This window comes from Cervus canadensis, chromosome 17 (assembly GCF_019320065.1).
Source record: "Cervus canadensis isolate Bull #8, Minnesota chromosome 17, ASM1932006v1, whole genome shotgun sequence".
Taxonomy (NCBI): Eukaryota; Metazoa; Chordata; class Mammalia; order Artiodactyla; family Cervidae; genus Cervus; species Cervus canadensis.
Genome location: NC_057402.1, coordinates 33,422,779 through 33,447,873, shown reverse-complemented (window position 1 = coordinate 33,447,873; position 25,095 = coordinate 33,422,779). Strand labels below are relative to the sequence as shown.

The 25,095-nt window shown below is 46.4% G+C and overlaps 2 protein-coding genes across 3 annotated transcripts; both read right to left on the bottom strand.

The window, feature by feature from the left end:
* Window positions 1-558: 558 nt before the first annotated feature.
* On the bottom strand, window positions 559-3,722 carry LOC122455109 (granzyme H-like). Of its 2 annotated transcripts, none has more exons than XM_043489980.1 (5): window positions 3,508-3,722; window positions 2,326-2,486; window positions 1,662-1,797; window positions 1,202-1,459; window positions 559-819 (listed from the first exon to the last, which is right to left on the bottom strand). In XM_043489980.1, exons 1-5 carry the CDS (start codon window positions 3,559-3,561, stop codon window positions 676-678), a joined length of 753 nt encoding a protein of 250 aa, XP_043345915.1. In that variant the 5' UTR covers window positions 3,562-3,722; the 3' UTR covers window positions 559-675. The 2 variants fall into 2 exon arrangements, with proteins under 2 accessions (XP_043345915.1, XP_043345916.1); XM_043489981.1 differs by having other exon boundaries at window positions 1,731-1,797; window positions 3,508-3,721.
* Window positions 3,723-5,919: 2,197 nt separating this feature from the next.
* On the bottom strand, window positions 5,920-7,988 carry LOC122455090 (mast cell protease 1A-like). Its single transcript, XM_043489952.1, has 5 exons — window positions 7,898-7,988; window positions 7,546-7,693; window positions 6,944-7,079; window positions 6,505-6,762; window positions 5,920-6,185 (listed from the first exon to the last, which is right to left on the bottom strand). Exons 1-5 carry the CDS (start codon window positions 7,950-7,952, stop codon window positions 6,024-6,026), a joined length of 759 nt encoding a protein of 252 aa, XP_043345887.1. The 5' UTR covers window positions 7,953-7,988; the 3' UTR covers window positions 5,920-6,023.
* Between the last annotated feature and the right edge of the window lie 17,107 nt (window positions 7,989-25,095).

Sequence of the window (25,095 nt, the reverse complement as noted above, 5' to 3'; positions counted from 1 at the left end):
TGGAGTTATTCTCCTCCTCTGACCTGTGCTTTGCTAAATTGTTGAGGGGTTGGTGACAGTGTTTGGCTTAGAGAAGGTAAGAAATTTCTAACACCCAGAGAGGACCATTTTGGGGGAGAGTTTGAATTGCCCTTTAGATTCATCCTTGCGGAAGGCTAAGCACCAAAGAGACATAGTTGAGGAATCAATGAGATTCTATACAGACAGCGTGGGACGTGAGGAGGCGCGAGGGCTAGGGTGGCTTAGTGGGAAAGAATTCGCCTGCCACGCAGGAGATGCAAGAGATGCGGATTCGATCCCTGGGTCGGGAATATCCCCTGGAGAGGGAAGTGGCAACCCACTCCAGTGTTTGTGCTTGGAAAATCCCATGGACAGAGGAGCCTGACAGGCCACAGTTTTGGGGTCGCAAAGAGGGGGACACGACTTAGTGACTTAATAGCAGCAGAGGGCTAGGGAGGAAGGAGGAAGTAAAACCCAGAACTGACAGCAGAGGGTGTCTTGGAGCAGCGTGGTTATGTACTGAGGTGGTTCCATGAATAAATAGGAATTCAGTCCCCATCGCTTTAGAGATCCCATTTATTGTGGCCCTGTGATCCCACTGCCAATCCATGTGGGATTCTTGCTGCTTCCCCAGGACAATCGTCAGTGCAGACAAAGGTCAGTCTCAAGCTGCTGTTAAAGGTGCTTCATTGTTCTCTTTATCCAGGGCAGGAAGTGTGAGACCTGGGTGAAGACTCCTGGAGGTATCCCATTCATCTTTCCATAGGAGAAAGTACCATAGACCACTTTTTTACACACGAGGGGTCCACCGGAGTCACCCTGTGGGCAGAGATAAGGGCTGAGCAGGCCTCCTTGGGGTTCTGTCTTCCCTGCCGCCCAGGCTGGGTGGTCTCAGTCAGGGGCCGTGGGGAAGACCCAGGCCCAGGGGGGCCTGGTCACCTCCCGGTCCTGGGGCTCCAGCCTGACTCTGACTGTTCTTAGTAGCTGGACTCAAGTCTACCTTTCTGTCAATTTTCTCCTGGAAACTCTGGTGATAAGACAGTTGTGGGATGACTGATGCTTCCTGACCCACTCAAGGGAAAAAAAGCAAAACATTGGATTCAAGGACCAGGCTGCCAAAGCTCTCAGCTGAGGATGAAGATACGGCCTCTGCCCTACGCATACCTCCCGGGTCTGTGTGCTTAGATGCGGGAAAACTGACCTTGAAGCCGGTCTTCGCCTTCCTTGGGTCCCCGACACAAATCTGGCTGGCCCGGCTGTAGTGGCTGGGGTAGAGGGTTTCGCACACCCGGTCCTCTTGCACCATCAGCTCTGCCTCCTGCAGGGAGGTGGCTGGAGCGCCCAGGGCCACCTGGCCCCAGCCGGCCAGACTGCACATCTGTCCTGGCCTCACCCGGGCCTTGGCCCTGGGCAGACTAAGGGGCTTCACAGCTGACGTCTGCTTGGCCTTTCTCTCCAGCTGGTGGGAAGAGACAAGACTCTGGCTCAGCTGGTGGTCCTCTGGCCTGGATGCCATGATGAGGCTGCATGGACCCCATCTCTCACCTCTCCCCCTGAGACTGGTCAGGCGGCCAGGATGGGAAGGAGGAAAGGGGCAGGAGCTCCTGGGAGGGCAATGATCTGATCTCAGGAGGGCAGGGCCAGTGGGGCGTTTTCCTTGCCTGCAGTAACATGATGTCGTTGGAGAAGTTCTTAGGATTATAGTCTGGGTGGCGGATGGCTCTCCTCACCTGGATGACCTGCTGGGTCCTCTCCTGCTCTTTGATGTTGTGGGCCCCCAGGGTGACGTTCATGGAGCTGCAAGGAGGGCAGAGCAGGGGTATGGGGATCATGGGGTCACCGGAGATACAGCCCAGGAGCTGTGACAGGCAGCTGACACCAGGGCAGGGCAGCAGCTGAGGGGGAATTGAGGTGACAGGCGGTCCTGGGGCTGAGTGACTCTGGGCCCTGTGCTTCTCAGTGACATGAGGGCAGGGCTCCCGGGAGCTTCCTCAGCAATATTGTGAAGTGGCTCTGAGCTTGGGTTTGGCTCTCATGCACACTCTCGTCCTTCTCTGAAGCTTTATTTGGCCATTGTGGGTCAGCCCTTCTCAACCCTGTCTCTTGTTCTCACCTCCAACCCACTGACCTCAAGACTTACCTGTCCTGTTTCTAGGCTTTTCATCACCCTAGTCCTGCTCATAAGATGGCTTGTTTGATGAGCTCTTGTGGTCCTGATTTCCAGGATCCTGGGGCGGAGGAGGGGCACCCCTGGGCTCAGCTCCTGGGGAGAGGACGGGTCCCTGTCCAGGCATCAGGAAGGGTAGGCTGGCTACTGCCCCTCACCTCCCTCTGCAGTGAGCAGCCGTCAGAACAAAGTCCTTTTGTATGAGGACACCGCCACACCTCTTCCAACTCTTCTCACCCAGAAACTGAACGAAAGCCATGTAGGGGCGGGAGTGGGGCTTGGCCTCGTGGCCCCCAATGATCTCCTCTGAAAGAAAAGGCTGAAAGATGGGGAGATGGGAGACGCTATGGTTAGAAGGGAGGTTTGGGAAGGTGGCAGTCAAGGTGGGTCACGGTGCCCAACAGACACTAGGGGAGAGTCCCCCAGGGTCTCATGGCAGTGGGAAAAACTTTTCTGAACCCCAAAACTCAGTATTGTTCTCCATGCCCTGATTCCCACAAACATATGGAGGGGCCTGAGACTGCCTTCCAGAGGGTGGAGCCCAGAAGATCATGGATGGGACCCCTGATGAGCCCTCATTCTCATGGAGTCTCCTGGACCCCTCTGAGCCTCTGCTAACATCCTGATTGGTGCCATTTTCTAATAATCCACCTATGGGTTCATGGAGTTGGGTTTTCTAAAATCCTCATGTCCTAGGGCATAATGCATCCCAGGATCACACTAAACATCTGTTGACTGCATGCGTGAATGGCCTCCAATTAGCTTTTGGCTGAGGTTTGGTGGGGATAATACTGGTGGGATTTAAGAGCACAGGAATGGGGTAGGACCCTGTCAAGGACAGTGGGGCAGAAAATGAACTCCTTGTGGCCTAGGGAAGAGTAACGAAACCCAGAGAGCTTTGGGTGCTGTCATCTAGCCATTTCTGACCAATCACACCCTGGGCTCCTCTCCTGGGCAGGAGTGAAGGGTGGGGGAAATGGACAAGTTTCTCTGGTTCTTAAGCTGGGTCCACTGACAACCCCGTACTGTGGATGGTTAGTCTGAGTTGTCCTTTCCTGGCTGGAGTGAGGAATTTTCTTACTTGTGTTTTGTAGCTTCACATCCTCCACCAAATGCACAACCCACTTTACCGGTGGTGAGAGAGAGGCTGAGCGCTACAAAGCTTTTAGTGAAAGCTTGCTTCCTACCATTCATCCTTGCTGAGTGTCTATGCAGCATCTAACGTGTAGTCTTGGTTGGGATGGGAGCTGGTTCAGAGATTGGAGCTGAGCAGAAGGGCCAGGACTGTGGGAGGTTTAGTGAGATGGGCTAGCCTGTCAGGAATGGGGATGGTCACTCACCTGTCCCAGCCCAGGAGGCAGAAGAAAGGCCATCAGGAGCAGGAGTGGCTGCATCTTCCAGAAGGTCTGCCCAGATCACAGCTGCTGGGGTTTCTCCCTTCCAGACACAAAGCATAGAGGAAGGAAGGAGGGGAGGCTCAGTGACCCCACAGACCTCCCCGAGCTGTGCATCACCCCAGCCAGGTGTGAGCACGCCACGTGTGCCCATGTTCTCTGCTGTGGGAGAGGTGAGAATGACAGTCACCACACTTGCACTCCCACCGCTGAGTCACAAAGCAAGAGGAACAACAAGAAAGTGGAGGCTGGGGTGCAGTCAGGGGAGGAGCTGGGTCCCCAGAGGCCCTCAGTGACTGAAGCAAGAGTGTCTTCATTTCTCCCCTCTTGGGTCTTCTTTGATTCTGGGGAAAGCATGCAGAATTACCCAATAGGTGAGCTGCAGGGGTAACAGAGACATGGCTCCTGTATTTGAGAAGCTCAGGGGCTGGAGGAGACCTAGAATCTGTGAGTAGAGAACATATGGGTGAGGACTATGGCGTGGGGCTCTACTTGGGGCCAAGTGTGAGGCAGAGACTGGACTTGCTTTAGGAGCAGAGACCTGGATTCATCCAAGTGCCCCAAACATCAACCCCATTTCCTATTTTGCCAGGGTTCTAGCCTCACATTTTTGGAGGATTTAGAATCTCCTGTTTAAATATAAGTATTCTGTAACAAAGAGAGCCTTTCTTATCCCAAAATTCTGAACAAAAGTCCTGAACTTGATATTCACTGAACCAGAAAAAAACCCTCACTGTGTCCTTCGGCAATGAGGGACATGATTGGCTTGTGCTGAGGTATCCAGCACCCCTCAATGTGAGATGGAGGCTGTCCCACCTGAATCAGGGTGTTTGTGAGTCAGGAGGGGCTTCCTCTCCAAAAATGCTGGTGACTGGTGAGTGGTGAAGGGGAAACAGATGCCAGTCATCTAATACTTACTCCCCACTAAGTATTCCCTGTCCAGAGTCCAGAGAGGCACGTCTCAGATGTCTCTGGGCCAGGCCATCCTAAGCATGCAGATGACCCCAACACTCTCACCAGTATGAGGACAGAAGAAAGAGGAATGGAAAGGATGGCATGAGGAGCTCTAAATAACCCAGTCCCATGTGAGTTGAAGCAAGAGCATCTTATGAATAAATAGAAAAACAGTGGAAGGAAATATGCTTAAGCATTAATGATGACCTGGGGGTGGTGGAACTGCTCTTCGTTTACTTTTCTTACCCATATGTTCTGTATTTAGTTGTCTTTCTGTGATGAATGGGCAGAGGAGCCTGGAGGGCGACAGTCCTTAGGGTCACAAAGAGTCGGACGCGACTGAAGTAACTTAGCACACTTGCACGCACCATTTTGAATATGTTCCATTTATGAGGAATATCTTTTGATGAATATGTGTTACTTTCTACCCAGAACCCATTGTGCAATAGTTGAAACCCACTCTCCTTTCAAATGTTCAGCAAGCCACTTCTCTTAAGCCCTCTCTAAGCTGCATGTCTTAAAACTAAGGTTGATTTTCTGAACCTTTTATCAAAACTTCAGCACTTGATAAAAAAGACAGAAAGAAATATACCCAATAACTATGGGCTATAGATACTCTCTGAAATTTTAGGATACCTTCAAACGAATGCTTTTCCTTATAGTGAGTTTCCTTTGGAGATAAATATATTTATACACAAACACACGTGGGAATGATGAAGATGGGGAGCCGCTGGCTCAGTCCAAGGTGGAAGAGCTCCCTAAAGATCACTTGGGGCTGAAGGAGGATGTGCGCTCAGGACAGCAGAGGCTGTCCAGAGCCCTGGGCCCAGGACTCCAAGGCAGGGCTGTGACAGGCACTCAAGCTGGGCCTAGGAATACTGAAGGCCTCCTGAAACTTTCTCAGGCTTTTGAGCTCTGCCTGTCTGACACAGGGAGGGAACACTGCATGGGGTGAGCTACACCTTTGTAAACCTCCCCCATTTCTGTTAAGGTGGACACGTGCCCCCCTGCCTCAACCCTCAACCTCATGTGGCCTTCCTTCCAAATCTGGATTCTCTTTATTTCCCCCAGGGCACTGGGATAGGGGGGAGGGGAGTAGGTGTGGACGAGGAAGAAGGTGTATGGATGAGACACGAGGGTTGTCAAGAAGAGGGTCGTGTGTTCTTGAGAGGGGTCTCCTTCTCTGATGGAGCTCACAGGCAACCTGGAGGGGAGCTGGCCCTAGGGACATGTGACTGGAGGGAGCTGGCTGTCAGTGCAGCAGGAGTTTTTATTCCAGAGTTGGAACAGGGTGGTGTCTTGGAGGCGGAAGCCAGTAACAGATCAGAACTATAAACAGGTCAGACACGGCAGGTGCTGAATGAATGTGTTTAGGTAAGTAAAGGAGGAATCCATGATTTCTGCTCCAGAGATGGAAGTTTATTAAGTTTCAGGCAGCCTAACTTCTAACCACTTTTTCCACTGCCTCCATCCCAGGGAAAATGGACAGATCAGTCCTTGGAGAAACCTCAGTCTGGTCCCTGAAGTTCGTACTGTTTCATTGTTTTTTGGATCCAAGGCAGAAAGCTTGAGATTCTGGTGAAGACCTGTGGAGGTGTCCCATCCTCTTTTCCATGGGACACAATGCCCTGGGCCACACCGTTACACACGAGCGGGCCCCCGGAGTCACCCTGTGGGCAGAGAGGGCAAGGACTGAGCTCACCTTCTTCAGGTCTGTTCTCCCTGCCACCCTGGGGTGGGTGGTCTCTGTTAGGGGCCCTGGCTGATATAAGGCTCTTGTTGGTCCTGAGGTTTCAATCTGGACCTGACAATCCGCCTCCTCCCACAGGAAGCCTCTGTCCATGTGTGACTTTGAGGCAATGTCCATCCCCCAGGGACAGCAGACAGAGACAGGACAGGAGGACAGGCTGGGGACAGAGGACAGAGCTCGTTCCCACGGCCCCGGACCCAAAGACCGAGGCTTTGCATGGATAGTACTGGGGATCTCACCTGAAAGGAGCCCTTCCTCTTTCCTGGGTCCCCTGCACATATCTGGGTGGTGGTTCTGTAATATTTGTAGCGAGATGTGCATTTCTCGGCCCTTTGGACTTCAAGCTGTACCTCCTGTAGTTTATTTGGGCGGGACATATTCACATCAAGACGCCCCCAGCCAGCCACACTGCATAGCATCCCTGGATTCACCGTATCCCAGTCCCTGGGCAGACTGATGGGGCTCACAGCGGTGGTCACTTTCGCCTTCCTTGTCAGCTGAAAGCAGAGGAAAGGCATTCTTACCTACCGATGGCCCGCAGAGACTGCAGGATAGTCGTGGGCTTGCCTTCTTCACAGCCCTGGAACCACAGAAGGGGTCAAACAGGAGGAGGGTCTGGAATGAGGTCATGGGGGATGCAGAACCCAGGAAGGAAGTGTCCTGGGGTCAGTGTCCCACCTGCAGTAACATGATGTCGTTGGTCAAAGTCTTGTCATTATAGCGTGGGTGCGGGATGGCTCTTCTCACTGCGATGACCTGCTGGGTCCTCTCCTGCTTCTTGATGTTATGTGCCCCCGGGGTGACGTTGATTGAGCTGCACAGAGAGCAGAGAGGGAAAGGGAGTCACAGGAGACACAGGCCAGGAACCTGAAGGAATGCTTGGGACAGGGCGGGACTTAGGGAGGGGAGAATTCTAGGTGATGGGCCCTGGAGCTGAGCATCTCTGTGCTGTCTGCTTCCTTCAGCCTGGGCAGGGTAGTAGTTCCTGGAGTCCATGGAGGGTGTTCAGTCCTCATAAGTGTGTCTGTGTCTAGGAAAACGTGAATTTTTCACACGTGCACTCTGGCTCCAGGGTGCAACATTGGCTTCCTTCCATATTATGTTGGATCAGACCCTCTCTCCACGCGTCAGTGGCATTGACCTGTCCCTCTCTTACCAAAGCTCACCTGTCCTCTGAAGAGCTTCTTACTTTGCCTGGTGGCCTAGGTCTGCAGCCCCTGAGAAGAGGGTTCCCTGGGAGGGGTCAACAGAAGGATGGGGACCCGGGCACTGCTTTTCACCTTCTCAGGCAGTGAGCTGCTGTCAACACGAAGTCCTCACGCACAAGGAAACCCCCACAGATCAAAATGTTCTCTGGAGTCTGTATTTGAAGATGCGCCATGTAGGGACGGGAGTGAGGCTTGGCCTCATGGCCCCCGATGATTTTCCCTGAAAGAAAGACACCAGCCTACCCACTGTGCTCATGGAGCCAAGGCTGGGGAGGGGAGATGGGTCCATATTTGCTCGTCTTTGACCTGAGTTAGAAAAGTTCCTGAAGATGGGCCAGAACGAGGGTGGGCATGAGTGTAGCATCTGAGCAGGTCTGTCCATGTGGGGAGGGACTGGGCCTCTGAGGGTGGGACCGTTACTTACCTGCCTCCCCAGTGGGGGACAGAAGAAGGGCTGCCAGGAGCAGGAGCAGGACCATCTCTGCAGGAAAGCTGCCCAGATCTGAGCGGCTGCTACTTCCCTCTGGTCTTTTAACCAGTGTTTCCTCCCCATGTTGTGGCTTTTCTCACTTGAGATTTCTCTGAAATCTCACACCTCTGTCTGATTAGGTCCTGGGGTCTGAGTGGAGTGTGTACTCTGTGGTCACTACAGAAGCGCCCGTCAGCTCTTGGCTTAGAGCCATCACTCAGCAGGAAACAAGAAAATCACTACAAGTAGAAGTAGTGAGACGTTGTATCAACAAATATCAGATCTTTGCGCCCCAGCATTCTGGGTCCCATGATGAGAGATTCGTGACATAGAATGTCTTTATTTCTGTGGTTCTCTTTCATCACCAGAATGATTGTGTACTGAGGCCTCTTTGTATGAGAAATTTGGACATAAGCTCTCTCACTTCTGGTGGAGGAGACAAAATCGTCAGGGTCAAACAAGGATGGTGAGAACCAGCTGTGGGTTATACAGGATGGTGTGTGAAAGTGATGCTGAAGAGAGATTATTCCAATTGTTAAAGACTGAGTATTTTTTTTTAACAAACAGCAACATTGTTTCACCCATGAACCTGCATGTTGCTCAGGATACAGTGTGGATAGCACTCCTCTGCTCCTCTTAGTATCAGGGAGGTTTGAAGCCTGGATGCTGAATTACTTGATGTCTCGCTCACACATGCCCAGTGGATGGTGCTGGCTGCTCACTGGGCATGTTGGTTTCTCTCCACGAGGCACCTCAAGTCACCTCTGTTTTTGGGATTGTCAGTCGCCCTCACACACGACATGTTGTTGTCTTTCTCCCAAATAAGCATCTGCCTAGAAATAAGCCAGGCACAAGCTGGGCTCTTTTAATTACCTAAATTTTGATGTCCCATGGCATCTATTCTACCATATCCCTCTGTTTGAGGCAATCAAGAGCTCCCAGCAGATTAAAAAGGAAGGGCCCTAGATTTCATCTCCCAGCAGGGGTCTTGCAGTCAAGGAAGAAGAGCCTGTGGGATGGGAGTTCCACGTGAAGTGAGAATGGATGCCAGGGAGGCAAAGCAGAATTCCCCCACCACTACCCAGAGAGTGGCCTTCTGATGTCCCCATACAATTTGCCAACCAAACTATCCCGGTCATGTCCCAATAATGGAAAAGGTGGAGAGAGTCATATAATTGAAAACATCATGGGGCCTAAACACCTTGATCTCAAGTCTCTTCTAAAGCAATGAAACCTTTGATTAAGAAACAAAGCCCACTGCTAATATGGATTCTGGCAGGGGAGCACAGTTAACCAGGGCACGGTGTCCAAGCCAAGCCCACATGGGGTGAGAATGTGTCCACACCTGGCCTCTCTCCTGTGTGGACACACGTCTCACCCTACACCCTGCGTTGGACATCCTGGATCAGGTAACAGAATACATGTGAGGCAGAGATTCAATGTCCACGTGAGGTAGGGAGGGTGTTCATACAAGAGATGAGTGGTTTCTGATCAAGGGGGATTTGTGGGCCTTCTCGGGGGTCTGGGCAATCAGGTGGGATTTATCAGAGCAGGACAAATAGGGTGAGGTGGGCATTGATAGGAAGGGGCTACCTAATGTGCATCACCAGATCCTGGGGTGTGGGGATCAGGGGATGCACTTGGGGATGATGGGTGAGAGATCGCTTTATATACATCTCTGCGGATGCTAATCAGATAAGTCAACTTATTAAGGCTACTGAGCTAGGTTTTTCACTGAGGATTAGATGATAATTGTGGCATCAGTGTTAATTTCCTGGGTCTGAAGGTTGGATGGTGGCTACGTATGTCCTTGTTTGTAGGAATTACATTCTATAGTATTTGAGAAGCAATGGAGTGCCTTTTCAGTAACTTATACTAGCAAATGGTTCTGGAGAGGAAAACTTCTTGCATTGCGACTGCAACTTGTCTATGAGCTTGAGATTGTTTCCAATTTAAAAGGAAATCTGTACCTTTTACATATATAATAATAACCTGTTTTAAGATATAATTGAAAAGAAAATCTTACAGTATGGGCCTTCTTGGGGGTCTGGGCAATCGGGTGGGATTTAGCAGAGCAGGACAAATAAGGTGAGGTGGGCATACCTCAAATATAGGTATGAGGCTGAGGAAAAACTTAAGCAGAATTGTGAAAAACCTATTCACGCAAAATGTTAAACTGCTTCTGAAAAGCACAAGAAGAGTCTTCAGAAGCAGCAAGATATTCTTAGTTCTCGAATACAATGGATCTACACCAAAAATGTACTGATTCTCCCAAGTTAATACATGAATATGATTATTAAAATAATATATATAATATCATTTATTTTTCTGGAATTGAGCTGCAGTAGTTGCTTGTATATTTTTGAGATTAATCCTTTGTCTGTTACTTCATTTGCTAGTCCAGGTTGGATGCATGAGATAGGTGCTCAGGGCTGGTGCACTGGGATGATCCAGAAGGATGGGATGGGGAGGGAAGTGGGAGGGGGGTTCAGGATGGGGAACATATGTAAATTCATGGCTGATTCATGTCAATGTATGGCAAAAACCACTACAATATTGTAAAGCAATTAGCCTCCAACTAATAAAAATAAAGGAAAAAAAACAATAATTTATATAATGTGATTTTTTAAGAAACCTATTGAATTTTTTCTCCTAGTGTTCCACAAGTTCTAGACAATATCTAAAATTTATATGGAAAATAAATATGAAAGAATCACTAGGGAAATTTTGTCCAAATGAAAAATGTATAATAAGGGAGAAGGTTAGCCTATCAGAGCTAAAAACTATGAACGTTCTTTCTGGAATGCAGTGTGATTTACTCTCTGTTCTTCTGCACTGCTTTTCTGCTCTATTTTGTTATATCTCATTTTGGCTTCTTTATTGGCTTTCTGTTATATATCTATATATTATTTTGGTTGTTACACTGAAAGATATGCCTTCAGCTTCCCCTGTGGCTCAGATGGTAAAGAATCGGCCTGTAATGCTGGAGACCTGGGTTTGACCCCTGGGTTGGGAAGATCCCCTGGGGAAGGGAATGGCTACCCACTCCAGTATTCTTGCCTGGGAAATCCATGGACAGAGGAGCCTGGCAGCTACAGTCTATGGGGCTGCAAAGAATCAGACAGGACTGAGCAACTAATACTTCCACTTTTTTTTTCACTCAAATGTGAACCTCGTAATGGTGTATTTTCACTTGTCTTCCTTCTCACATTTTGAGTTATCTTTGTCATACATTTCACCACTATATGCCTTAAATACTATTTTGCCTTAAATAGTCAATAATCGATGTAAGAAATTGATATAAATTCTTTTCCATTTAGTCACTTTTAAAAAATTAAAGTATAGTAACTCACAGTATTTGTTTCTGGTGTACAGTATAGTCCATAATTTTATAGTTTATACTCCATACAAAGTTATTATATAGTATTGACTACATTCCCAGTGCTGTACATTAAATCCATGTATCTTATTTATTTTATACCTACTGGTTTGTATCTCTTAATCCCCTTTGACTGTCTTGCCTCTGTCACCACCCACTCCCCTCTGGTAACCAGTAATTTGTTCTCTGTATCTATGAGTCTGTTTCTATTTTGTTACATTTGTTTAACTCTTTTATATTTTAGATTCCACATATAAGTGAAAATGTATAGTAGTTAGCCTTCTCTGTCTGATTTCACTAAACTTAATACTTTCCAGGTCCATTCATGTTATTGCAAACGGAGAAATTTCATTTTCTTATGGCTGAGTATATATTATTGTGTGTATATATATGCCACCCCTTCTCTATCCATTCATCTGTTAATGGATGCTGACCTTGATTCCATAGCTTGGCTTTTGTAAATAATGCTTCTTTGAACATTGGGGTGCATATATTAATGACTTATTGAATTAGTGCTTTTGTTTACTTTGGATATATACCCAGGTGTGGAATTGCTGAATCCTATGGTAGTTCTGGCTCAGATGGTAAAGTGTCAGTCTGCAATGCTGGAGACCCGGGTTCAATCCCTGGGTTGGGAAGATCCCCTTGAGAAGGAAATGGCAACCCATTCCAGTACTCTTGCCTGGAAAATCCCATGGACAGCTGAGCCTGGTAGGCTACAGTCCATGGGGTCGCAAAGAGTCGGACACGACTGAGTGACTTTACTTTACTTTATGGTAATTCTATTTTTAAGTACTTGAGGAACTGTGGTACTGTTTTCTCTAGAGGCTGGACTAATTTATATTCCTAACAACAGTATACTGGCTTTTTCTTTTCAACACATCCTGTTAACACTTGTCATTTGTTATCTTTTTGACAGTAGTTCTTCTAAGATGTGTGAGGTAATATTGTGATTTTGATGTGCATTTATTAGGTTGGTGCAAAAGTAATTGCGGTTTTTGCATTTTGCTGTTTGATATTGGAATGCATTCTTTAATATGGTTATGTCATACGTCATTTTAATGCACATTTCTTGCTTTATGTTTTTTTTGCTAATGACTTGTTACTTGCTGTTGGTTTATTTTTATTTCAGACTAGGAAAGTGATGTTACACAAAAAGCACATTGATCAATTTTCTTATTCCAGTTCAAAACGGATCATTAAGCAGCAAAGACAACCTGCAACATCAACCACGCAATTGGCCCAGGACTGCCAATGAACATACAGTGCAGTAGTGGTTCAAGAAGCCTTGCAAAGGAGACGAGAGCCTTAAAGATGAGGGGCGCAGTGGATGGCCATTGGAAGTTGACAAATACCAAGTGAGAGCATCATCAATGCTGATCCTCTTACAATGACACGAGAAGTCACTGAAGAACTCAGTGTCAACCATTCTTTGGTTGTTCGGCATTTGCAGCAAAGTGGAAAGGTGAAAAAGCTCAATGAATGGGTGCCTCATGAGCTGATCTCAAATCAAAAAGATCATCATTTTGAAGTGTCATCTTCTCTTACTCTATGCAACAACAATGAACCATTTCTACATAGGATTGTGACATGCGACGAAACGTGGGTTTTATATGACAGTGGCAACCACCAGCTCAGTGGTGGGACTGAGAAGAAGCTCGAAAGCACTTCCCAATTCAAAATTGGACAAAAATGGGGTCATGCTCACTGTTTGGTAGTCTGCTGCCCGTCTGATCCACTATAGCTTTCTGAATCCAATCGAAACCATTATGTCTGAGAAGTATGTTCAGCAAGTGGATGAGCTGCACCAAAAATTATGATGCCTACAGCCAGCACTGGTCAACAGAATGTGCCCAGTTCTTCTGCATGACAATGCCTGATCACACATTGCACAACCAACTCTTCAAAAGTTGAATGAATAGGGCTACAAAGTGTTGCCTCATCCAATATTTTCACCTGACCTCTTGCTAACTGACTACCATTTCTTCAAGCATCTCGACATCTTTTTGCAGGGAAAGCACTTCCACAACCAGCAAGAGGTAGCAAATACTTTCTGAGAGTTGGTCAAATCCAGAAGCATGGATTTTTACTTTACAGAAATAAATAAAATTATTTATTGTTGGCAAAAATGTGTTGATACTAAAGGGTCCTATTTTGATTAATAAAGTGTTTGAGCCTAGTTATAAGGATTTAAAATTCAGTTTGAAGTTGCAATTATTTTTTCGCCCACCTAATATCTCATAATTAGTGATGTTGAAAATCTTTCCAAAGAATAGCAAGGAGAGAAAAGAAAGCCTCCCTCAGGGATCAATGTGAAGAAATAGAGGAAAACAATAGAATGGGAAACACTAGAGATCTCATCAAAATTAGAGATACCAAGGGAACATTTCATGCAAAGATGGACTCAATAAAGGACAGAAATGGTATGGACCTAACAGAAGCAGAAGATATTAAGAAGAGGTGGCAAGAATATGCAGAAGAACTGTACAAAAAAGATCTTCACGACCCAGATAATCATGATGGAGTGGTCACTCACCTAGAGCCAGACATCCTGGAATGTGAAGTCAAGTGGGCCTTAGGAAGCATCACAACAAACGAAACTAGTGGAGGTGATGGAATTCCAGCTGAGCTATTTCAATCTCTAAAAGATGAAGCTGTGAAAGTGCTGCACTCAATATGCCAGCAAAATTTGAAAACTCAGCAGTGGTCACAAGACTGAAAAGGTCAGTATTTATTCCAATCCCAAAGAAAGGCAATACCAAAGAATGCTCAAACTACCGCACAGTTGCATTCATCTCACACACTAGTAAAGCACTGTTCAAAATTCTCCAAGCCAGTCTTCAGCAATTGTGAACCGTAAACTTCCAGATGATCTGGCTGGTTTTAGAAAAGGCAGAGGAACCGGAGATCAAATTGCCAACATCCATTGCATCATCAAAAAAGCAAGAGAGTTCCAGAAAAACATCTATTTCTGCTTTATTGACTATGCCAAAGCCTTTGACTGTGTGGATCACAATAAACTGTGGAAAATTCTGAAAGAGGTGGGAATACCAGACCACCTGAACTGCCTCTTGAGAAACCTGCATGCAGGTCAGGAAGCAACAGTTAGAACTGGACAGGGAACAACAGACTGGTTCCAAATAGGAAAAGGAGTACATTAAGGCTGTATATTGTCACCCTGCTTATTTAACTTATATGCAGAGTACATCATGAGAAATGCTGGGCTGGAAGAAGCACAAGCTGGAATTAAGATTGCCGGGAGAAATATCAATAACCTCAGATATGCAGATGACACCACCCTTATGGCAGAAAGTGAGGAGAAACTAAAGAGCCTCTTGATGAAACTGAAAGAGGAGAATGAAAAAGTTGGCTTAAAGCTTAACATTCAGAAAACTAAGATCATGGCATCTGGTCCCATCACTTCATGGTAAATAGATGGGGAAACAGTGGAAACAGTGGCTGACTTTATTTTTGGGGGCTCCAAAATCACTACAGATGGTGACTGCAGCCATGAAATTAAAAGATGCTTGCTCCTTGGAAGGAAAGTTATGACCAACCTAGACAGCATATCAAAAAGCAGAGATAATACTTTGCCAACAAAGGTCCGTCTAGTCAAGGCTATGGTTTTTCCAGTGGTCATGTATGAATGTGAGAGTTGGACTATGAAGAAGGCTGAGCGCCAAAGAATTGATGCTTTTGAACTGTGGTGTTGGAGCAGACTCTTGAGATTCCCTTGGACTGCAAGGAGATCCAACCAGTCCATCCTAAAGGAGATCAGTCCTAGGTATTCGTTAGAGGGACTGATGCTGAAGCTGAAACTCCAATACTTTGGCCACCTGATGAGAAGAACTGACTCTTTTGAAAAGACCCTGATACTTGGAAAGATTGAGGGCAGGAGGAGAAGGGGATGACAGAGGATGAGATGGTTGGATGGCATCTCCAACTCCATGGACATGGGTTTGGGTGGACTCCGGGAGTTGGTGATGGACAAGGAGACCTGGCGTGCTGTGGTTCATCAGGTCGCAAAGAGTCAGACATGACTGAGCAACTGAACTGAACATCTTTTTATGTACCTGTTGGCCATCTTCATGTCTTCTTTGGAAGAATGTCTATTCAGATGCTCTACCCATTTAAAAAATTACCTTTATTGAAATATAGGTGATTTACATGCTATGTTAATTTCTGCCGTATAGAAAAGTGATTCAGTTATTCATATATATCCTTTTTCATATACTTTTCCATTATGGTTTATCACAGGGTACTGAATATAATTCCCTGTGCTCTGACTATTTTTCAGTTGGGTTATTTTCTTTTTTAATATTGAGTTGTATGAGTTCTTTATAAATTTTAAATGTTAGCCACTTACGAGACATATCATTTGCAAATACTTTCTCCTATTCAGTAGGTTTCTCTTTTGTTTTGTTAGTGATTTCCTTTGCTGTGCAAAAGCTTTTAAGTTTGATTAGGTCTCATTTGCTTCTTTTTGCTTGTTTCCCTTGCCTCAGGAGAAATAGCCAAAAAGCTATTGCTAAGTCCTGACCAAAGAGTGTACTGCTTGTGTTTTCTTCTAAGAATTTAATCGTTTCTGGTCTTTAATAAATTTGAGTTTATCTTCGTGTATGGTGTGAGAAAATGTTCTAATTTTATTCCTTTATGTGTAGGTGTCCTGTTTTGCCAAATGACTTATCAAAGAGACTGTCTTTACTCTATTATATGTATCTTGCCTCCTTTGTGATATAAATTGACCTTATATATGTGGGTTCATTTCTCAGCCCTCCGTTCTGTTCCATGGATCTGTGTGTCTGTTTTTGTGCCAGTTTCATACCATTTTGATTACAGTAGCTTTATAGTGTAGTCTGAATTGAGGGAGCATGATGAAAAGCAGTGAAAGTGCTAGGTGCTCAGTTGTGTCTGCCTCTTTGTGACCCCATGGATGGTAACCCGCCAGGAATTTTCCAGGCAAGAATACTGGAGGGATAGCCATTCCATTCTCCAGGGGATCTTCTTGACCCAAGGATAGAACCCCTGACTCTTGCATTGTAGGCAGATCTTTACCATTTGAGCCACCAGGGAAACCTCAGGAAGCATGATAATCCCCATCTTTGTTCTTTTTCCTCAACATTGCTTTGGTTATATGGGATCTTTTGTTGTTCCAGATGAACTATTTGTGGGACTGTTTGTTCTAGTTCTGAAAAGTGTCATGGATGTTTTTATACAGACTGCCTTAACTGTAGGTTGCTTTTAGTAGTTCTCTCATTTTAGTAATAATAGTTTGTTCAGTCCCTGAACGTGCAATATCTTTCCATTTATTTTTATTGTATTCAAATTCATTCAATCAGTGTTTTACAGATTTTAGAGTATAATACCTTCGTGGGTAAATTTATTCAGAGTTATTTTATAAATTCTGATTGGATTGTAAGTGGTATTTTTTTCTTTTTCTGAGAGTTCATTACTAGTATATAAACAATACAATAGATATCCATATATTAACCTTGTATCGTGAAACTACTGACTGTATTTATTCTAATCATTTTTTTTTTTGGTAGAGATATTCAAGTTTTCTACATATAATATTGTGTCTTCTGCAAATAGTGACTGTTTTTTATCTTTCATTCCAAATGGATGCCTTTTATTTCTTTTTCTACTCTGATTGTTGTGACTAGGACTTCCAACACTATGTTTAATAGAAATGGTGAGTGGGGGCATTTCTGCTTTGTTCCTAATCTTATGGGAAAAGCTTTCAGCTTTTCACTGATGAATGTGATGTAAGTGGTGGGTCTGTCATGGAAAGTCAGTGTTAGTCATTCAGTCATCTCCAACTCTGGAACCCCATGAACTGTAGCCCACTGGGTTCCTTTGAACTGTAGCCCATTGGGCTCCTTTGTCCATCGAATTCTCCAGGCAAGAATACTGGAGTGGTAGCCATTCCCTTCTCCAGAGGATCTTCCTGACCCGGGGATTGAACCTGGGTCTCCTGCACTGCAGGCAGATGTTTAATGTCTGAGCCACAGGGGAAGCCCAGTGTGTATCTGTCATAAACAGCCTGTATTTTGCCGAGATATGTTTCATCTATACCAACTTTGTTGAGAATTTTTATTCTGAATGGGCTCAGACAGTAGTACCGTATTGTGCCAACTGTACCACTGTACAATCACAATGCCCAGCACTTAGTAGGTGATCCACCAGCATTTGTATTGATAAATGAAAATTGTGCTTTTCAGTCCTGCTAAGGACAGGAGCTCTTTCTATCTCAAAAGGCCCCAGTTGACCAGCAGGGAATCTTGGCCCAGAGACCAGTTATGACTAAAGGCACAGGATGAAAGGTACTCTTTCAAACTAACCAAACTGATCACTTGGATCACAGACTTGTTTAACTCAATGAAACCAAGCCATGCCATGTAGGGCCACCCAAGACAGATGGGTCATGGTGGAGAGTTCTGACAAAACATGGTCCACTGGAGAAGGGAATGGCAAACCACTTCAGTATTCTTGCTGTGAGAACCCCATGAACAGTATGAAAAGGCAAAAAGATATGATACTGAAAGGTGAACTCCCCAGATCGGTTGGTGCCCAATATGCTACTGGAGAAGAGTAGAGAAATAGCTCCAGAAAGGATGCAGAGGTTGAGCCAAAGTGAAAACAATGCCCAGTATGGATGTGACTTGTGATGGAAGTAAAGTCTGATGCTGTTAAGAATATTGCATAGGAACCTGGAATGTTAGGGCCATGAATCAAGGTAAATTGGAAGTGGTCAAACAGGAGACGGCAAGAGTGAACATCAACATTTTAGGAATCAGTGAACTAAAATGGACCAAATGGGAAAATTTAGTTCAAATGACCAATAAATCTACTCCTGTGGGCAAGAATCCCTGAGAAGAAATGGAGTAGTCCTCATAGTCATCAGAAGAGTCCAAAATGCAGTACTTCAGCTCTGCAGTCATCAGAAGAGTCCAATCTCAAAAATGACAGAATGATTTCTGTTTGTTTCCAAGGCAAACCATTCAATATCACAGAAATCTAAGTCTATGCCCCAGCCACTACTGCCAAAGAAGCTGAAGTTGAATGGTTCTATGAAGTCCTACAAGATCTTCTAGAACTAACGCCAAAAAAAAAGATATTCTTTTTATCATGGGGACAGGAATGCAAAAGTAGGAAGTCAAGAGATACTTGGAGTAACAGGCAAGTTTGACCTTGGATTACAAAATGAAGCAGGGCAAAGGCTAGCAGAATTTTGTCAAGATAACACAGTGGTTCTAGCAAGCATCCTCTTCCAACAACATAAGAGACGACTCTACACATGGATATCACCAGAGTCAATAATGAAATCAGATTGATTATATTCTTTGTAGCCAAAGATGGAGAAGCTCTATACAGTCAGTTAAAAGAAGACCAGGAGCTGACTAGGCTCAGATCATGAACTCCTTATTGCCAAATTCAGACAAGCTGAAGAAAGTAGGGAAAATCACTAGGTCAGTCACATATGACCTAAATCAAATCTCTTAAGATTTTATACTGGAAGTGACAAGTAGATTCAAGAGATTAGATATGATAGATAGAATGCCTGAAGAACTATGGATGGAGGTTCATAACATTGTACAGGAGGTGGTGATCAAAACCAACCCCAAGAAGAAGAAATGCAAAAAGGCAAATGGGTGTCTGAGGAGGCCTTACAAATAGCTGAGGAAAGAAGAGAGGCAAAAGGCAAAGGAGAAAAGGAAAGATACATCCATCTGAATGCAGAGTTCCAAAGAATAGCAAGGAGAGATAAGAAAGCCTTCCAAAGAGATCAATGCAAAGAAATAGAGGAAAACAATAGAATGGAAAGACTACAGATCTCTTTAAGAACATTAGAGATAACAAGGGAACATTTCATGCAAAAATGAGCCCAATAAAGTACAGAAACGGCCTAATAGAAGCAGAAGATATTAAGAAGAAGTGGCAAGAATACACAGAAGAATGTTAAAAAAAGACCTTAATGACCCAGATAACCATGATGGTGTGATCAATCACCTAGAGCCAGACGTCCTGGAGTACAAAGACAAGTGGGCATTCAGTTCAGTTGCTCAGTCGTGTCCAACTCTTTGTGACCCCATGGACTACAGCATGCCAGGCCTTCCAGGCCATCACCAACTCCTGGAATTTACTCAAACTTATGCTGTTGAGTCAGTGATGCCATCCAACCATCTCATCCTCTGTTGACCCCTTTTCCTTCCACCTTCAATCTTTCGAGCATCAAGGTCTTTTCCAATGATTCAATTCTTCGCATCAGGTGGCTAAGTATTGGAGTTTCATCTTCAACATCAGTCCCTCCAATGAATATTCAGGACTGATTTCCTTTCAGATGGCCTGGTTGGATCTCCTTGCAGTTCAAGGGACTCTCAAGAGCCTCCTCCAACACCATAGTTCAAAAGCATCAATTCTTCGGCACTCAGCTTTCTTTATAGTCCAACTCTCACATCCATACATGACTACTGGAAAAACCATAGCTTTGACTAGATGGACCTTTGTTGGCAAAGTAACGTCTCTGCTTTTTAATATGCTGTCTAGGTTGGTCATAACTTTTCTTCCAAGGAGCAAGCGTCTTTTAATTTCATGGCTGCAGTCACCATCTGCAGTGATTTTGGAACCCCCCAAAAAGAAAGTCTGTCACTGTTTCCATTGCTAAGATTTTCCCATTCCTAAGTGGGAAGCATCACTATGAACAAAGCTAGTGGAGGTGATGGAATTCCAGTTGAGCTATTTCAAATCCTAAAAGATGATGCTGTGAAAGTGCTGCACTCAATATGTCAGCTAATTTGGAAAGCTCACCAGTGGCCACAGGACTGGAAAATATCAGTTTTCATTGCAATCCCAAGGAAAGGCAATGCCAAAAAATGTTGAAACTACCACACAGTTGCACTCATCTCACACACTAGCACACTCACACTCTAGCCCCAGGTTGTGTCTTGGTGTCTAGAGGGTGAGGCAGTCCCCAGGTCCCAGATCTTCAGCAAACACACTTCTCCCCAGATCCAAGCAAAGTAGGCTGTCATTCTCACCTGAAAGGAAGCTTTCTTTGTCTTTGGATCTGCCATACCTAGTTGGATGGCGTTGGTGTAATAGTAGTGTAAGTGGGACTCACACATTTGATCCTCCCACATGGTCAGCTTTACCTCCAGCACTGAGTTAGGGTAGGCGCCCATAGAGTCCCTCCCCCAGCGGGCCACACTGCATGTCTATCCTGGCTTCATGCAGGCCATGGCCCTGGGCAGGCAGAGCTGCCTCACGGCTGCAAGTCTGCTTGGCCTTTCTCTCCAGCTATGGGAAGAGGCGAGAGTCTGGCTCAGCCGGTGGTCCCTGAGCCTGGACAGGGCAGTGACGTTGATGTGTCTCCCCTCTCCTGAGCCACAGGGACTGGTCAGGTGGCCAGGATGGTAGGGAGGAAAGGGCAGGAGATCCTGGGAAGGCAATGATCTGATCCCAGGAGGGCAGGGCTAGTGGGGCGTTTTCCTTGCCTGCAGTAACATGATGTCATTGGAGAAGTTCTTAGGATTATAGTCTGGGTGGCGGATGGCTCTTCTCACCTGGATGACCTGCTGGGTCCTCTCCTGCTGTTTGATGTTGTGGGCCCGCAGGGTGACGTTCATGGAGCTGCACTGAGGGCATTGCAGGGGTGTGGGAATCATGGGGTCACAGGAGATACAGCCCAGGAGCTGTGACAGACAGCTGACACCAGGGCAGGGCAGCAGCTGAGGGGGAGTTGAGGTAACAGACGGTCCTGGGGCTGAGTGACTCTGGGCCCTGTGCTTCTCGGTGACATGAGGGCAGGGCTCCTGGGAGCTTTCTCAGCAATACTGTGAAGTGACTCTCAGTTTGGGTTTTGGCTCTCACTGCATGCTCTCAACCTCTGATGCTTTATTTGGCCATTGTGGGTCAACCCTTCTCAACCCTGTCTCGTTCTCACCTCCGACGCACTGACCTCAAAACTTACCTGTCCTGTTTCTCAGCTTTTCCACATCCTCAGTTCAGTTCAGTTCAGTCGCTCAGTCATGTCCAACTCTTTGCAACCCCATGAATCGCAGCTCGCCAGGCCTCCCTGTTCATCACCAACTCCCAGAGTTTACTCAAACCCACGTCCATCGAGTCGGTGATGCCATCCAGCCATCTCATCCTCTGTGGTCCCCTTCTCTTCCTGCCCCCAATCCCTCCCAGCATCAGGGTCTTTTCCAATGAGCCAATGGACTTTTTGCATGAGGTGGCCAAAGTATTGGAGTTTCAGCTTCAGCATCAGTCCTTCCAATGAACATTCAGGACTGATCTCCTTTAGGATGGACTGGTTGGATCTCCTTGCAGTCCAAGGGACTCTCAAGAGTCTTCTCCAACACCACAGTTCAAAAGCATCAATTCTTCAGCATTCAGCTTTCTTCACAGTCCAACTCTCACGTCCATACATGACCACTGGAAAAACCATAGCCTTGACTAGACAGACCTTTGTTTGCAAAGTAATGTCTCTGTTTTTTAATATGCTATCTATGTTGGTCATAACTTTCCTTCCAAGGAGTAAGTGTCTTTTCATTTCATGGCAACAATCACCATCTGCAGTGATTTTGAAGCCTAAGAAAACAAAGTCAGCCACTGTTTCCACTGTTTCCCCATCTATTTCCCATTTCAACACCCTAGTCCTCCATTTAAGATGGCTTGTTTGATGAGCTCTTGTGATCCTGAATTGTCAGGATCCTGGGGTGAAGGAGGAGCTCCCCTTGGATCAGCTCTTATGGAGAGAATGGGCCCATGCCGGAGCCTCAGGAGGGGTGGGCTAGCTGTTGATCCTCATCTTCATCTGAACTGAGCAGCTGTTAGAACAAAGCCCTTTTGCCTGAGGACACTTTCTCACCTCTAACAACTCAGCCAAAAATGGGCTGCTTGGGGTCTGGGGCAGAATTAAGGCACCTGGAGAGCTTTGGGTGCTGTCATCTAGCCACTTCTGATCAATCACACCCTGGGCTCCTCTCCTGAGCGGGAGTGAGGGGTGGCAGACACAGAAATTTCATGGGTTCTTAAGCTGGGTCCACTGACAGCTTCCATACTGTGCATAGTTTGTCTGAGTTGTCCATTCCTGGCTGGAGTGAGGGATTTTACTTACTTGTGTTTTGTAGCTTCACATCCTCCAACAAATGCACAACTCACTTTCCTGGTGGTGAGAAAGACTGAGATCCGTGAAAGCCTGCCTGCCTGCCTGCCTGCCTGCCTGCCATCCCTCCTTGCTGAGTGTCTATGCGACATCAGACTTGTAGTCTTGGTTGGGATGGGAGCTGGTTCAGGAATTGGAGCTGAGCAGAAGGGTCAGGACTGCAGGAGGTTTAGTGAGATGAGTTCCACCCTCAGGAATGTGGACAGTCACTCATACGTCCCAGCCTGGGAGGGAGAAGAAAAGCCATCAGGAGCAGGAGTGGCTGCATCTTCCAGGTTTGCCCAGCTCAGAGCTGCTGGGGTTTCTTCCTTCCAGACACAAAACATAGAGGAAGGAAGGAGGGGAGGCTCAGTGACCCCACAGACCTCCCCGAGCTGTGCTCCCCCCTGAGCCGGGTGTGAGCACGCCACGTGTGCCCATGTTCTCTGCTGTGGGAGAGGTGAGAACGACGGTCACCACACTTGCACTCCCACTGCTGAGTCACAAAGCAAGAGGAAGAACAAGAAAGTGGAGGCTGTGGTGCAGCCGGGGGAGGAGCTGGGTCCCCAGCGGCCCTCAGTGACTGAAGCAAGAGTGTCTTCATTTCTCCCCTCTTGGGTCTTCTTTGATTCTGGTGAAAGCATGAAGAATTACCCAATAGGTGAGCTGCAGGGATAACAGAGACATGGCTCCTGTACTTGAGAAGCTCAGGGGGACGGAGGAGACCTAGAATCTGTGAGTAGAGATCACGTGGGTGAGGACTGTGGCGTGGGGCTCTACTTGGGGCCAAGTGTGAGACAGAGACTGGACTTGCTTTAGGAGCAGAGAGACCTGGACTCATCCAAGTGCCCAAAACATCAACCCCATTTCCTATCTTGCCAGGGATCCAACCTCACATTTTTGGAAAGTTTAGAATTACCTCTTTAAATGTAACTATTCTGCAACAAAGGGAGTTTTTCTCATCCTACAGTTTAGAGTGAAAGTCCTGGACTTGATATTTATTGAAACAGAACAAACCCTCACTGGATCCTCCAGCAATGAGGGACATGATTGGATTGTGCTGAGGTATCCAGCACCCCTCAAGCTGACATGGGGGCTGTCCCACCTGAATCAGGGTGTTTGTGAGTCAGGAGGGGCTTCCTCTCCAGAAATGCTGGTGACTGGTGAGTGGTGAAAGGGAAACAGATGGGGGTCATCTAATACTTACTCCCCACTACTATTCTCTGTCCAGAGTCCAGAGAGCCATATATCTGATGTCTCTGGGCCAGGCCATCCTAAACATGTGCAGATGACCCAAACACTCTCATCAGTATGAGGACAGGAGAAAGAGGAATGGAAAGGATGGCATGAGGAGCTCTAAACAACCCAATCCCATGTGAGTTGAAGCAAGAGCATCTTATGAATAAATGGAAAAAAAGTGGAAGGAAATATGCTTAAACATTAATGATGATCTGAGAGTGTGAAATTCTTGGTAATTTTTTATTTTCTTATATATATATATATGTTTTAGTTGTCTTTCTGTGATGAATATGTTCCATTTATGAGGAATATGTTTTGATGAATATGTGTTACTTTCTACCCCAAACACATTTTGCAATAGTTGAAGCTCGCTCTTCATTCAAACGTTCAGCAAACCACTTCTCTTCAGTGCTCTCTAAGGTGCATGTTTTAAAAATAAGGTTGGTTTTCTCAATATGCACCTGTATCAAAACCTCAAGATGGATGAAAAATAGAAGAAAAAATGTACCCGATAACCTATGGCTATAGACACCTTTGAAACTTTAGGATACCTTGAAATTCAATAATTGGTTTACAGTGCCTTTCCTTTGGAGATAAATATATTTACACACACACACGTGTGAGCAATGGAGGTGGGAGCAGCTATCTCAGCCCAAGGTGGAAGAGCTCCCTCAAGGTCATTTGGGGCTGAAGGAGGATGTGCCCTCAGGACACCAGAGGCTACACAGAGCCCTGGGCCCGGGACTCCAAGACAGGGCTGTGACAGACACGTGAGCTGAGCGTGGGAACACTGAAGCCCTCCTGAAACTTTCTCAGGCTTCTGACCTCTGTCTCCTCTGACGCGGGGAGGGAACACTCATGGGGTGAGTCACACCTTGGTAAACCTCCCCCATTTCTGTTAGGGTGGACAAGTGTCCCCCTCAGCCCCAGAGCTTCTCACGTGGCCCTCCTTCCAAATCTGGATTCTCTTCTGTTGCCCCTTGGGCACTGAGATGGGGGATAGGGGAGTGGGTGTGGTTGAGGAGGAGGGCATATAGATGAGAAATGAGGGTCATCAAGAAGAGGGTCATGTGTTCCTGAGGAGGGGTCTCCCTTCTCTGAGGGAGCTCAAGGGCAGCCTGCAAGGGGAGCTGGCCCTGGGAACACGTGACTGGAGGGAGCTGGCTGTCAGTGCAGCAGGAGTTTTTATTCCAGAGATGGAAGGTGGGGGTGAGAGGGGCGATGTATGTGCTGGTGGGGGAAGGCTGGTGACAGATCAGAACTGTGAAGAGATGTTTCCTGGCAGAGAAGGTGCCTAACGAGTATGTGAGTAAACGAGGAATCAGTGATTTCTGCTCAAAAGATAAAACTTTATTTAAAGTTCCAGGCAGCCCTCCTCCACCCACT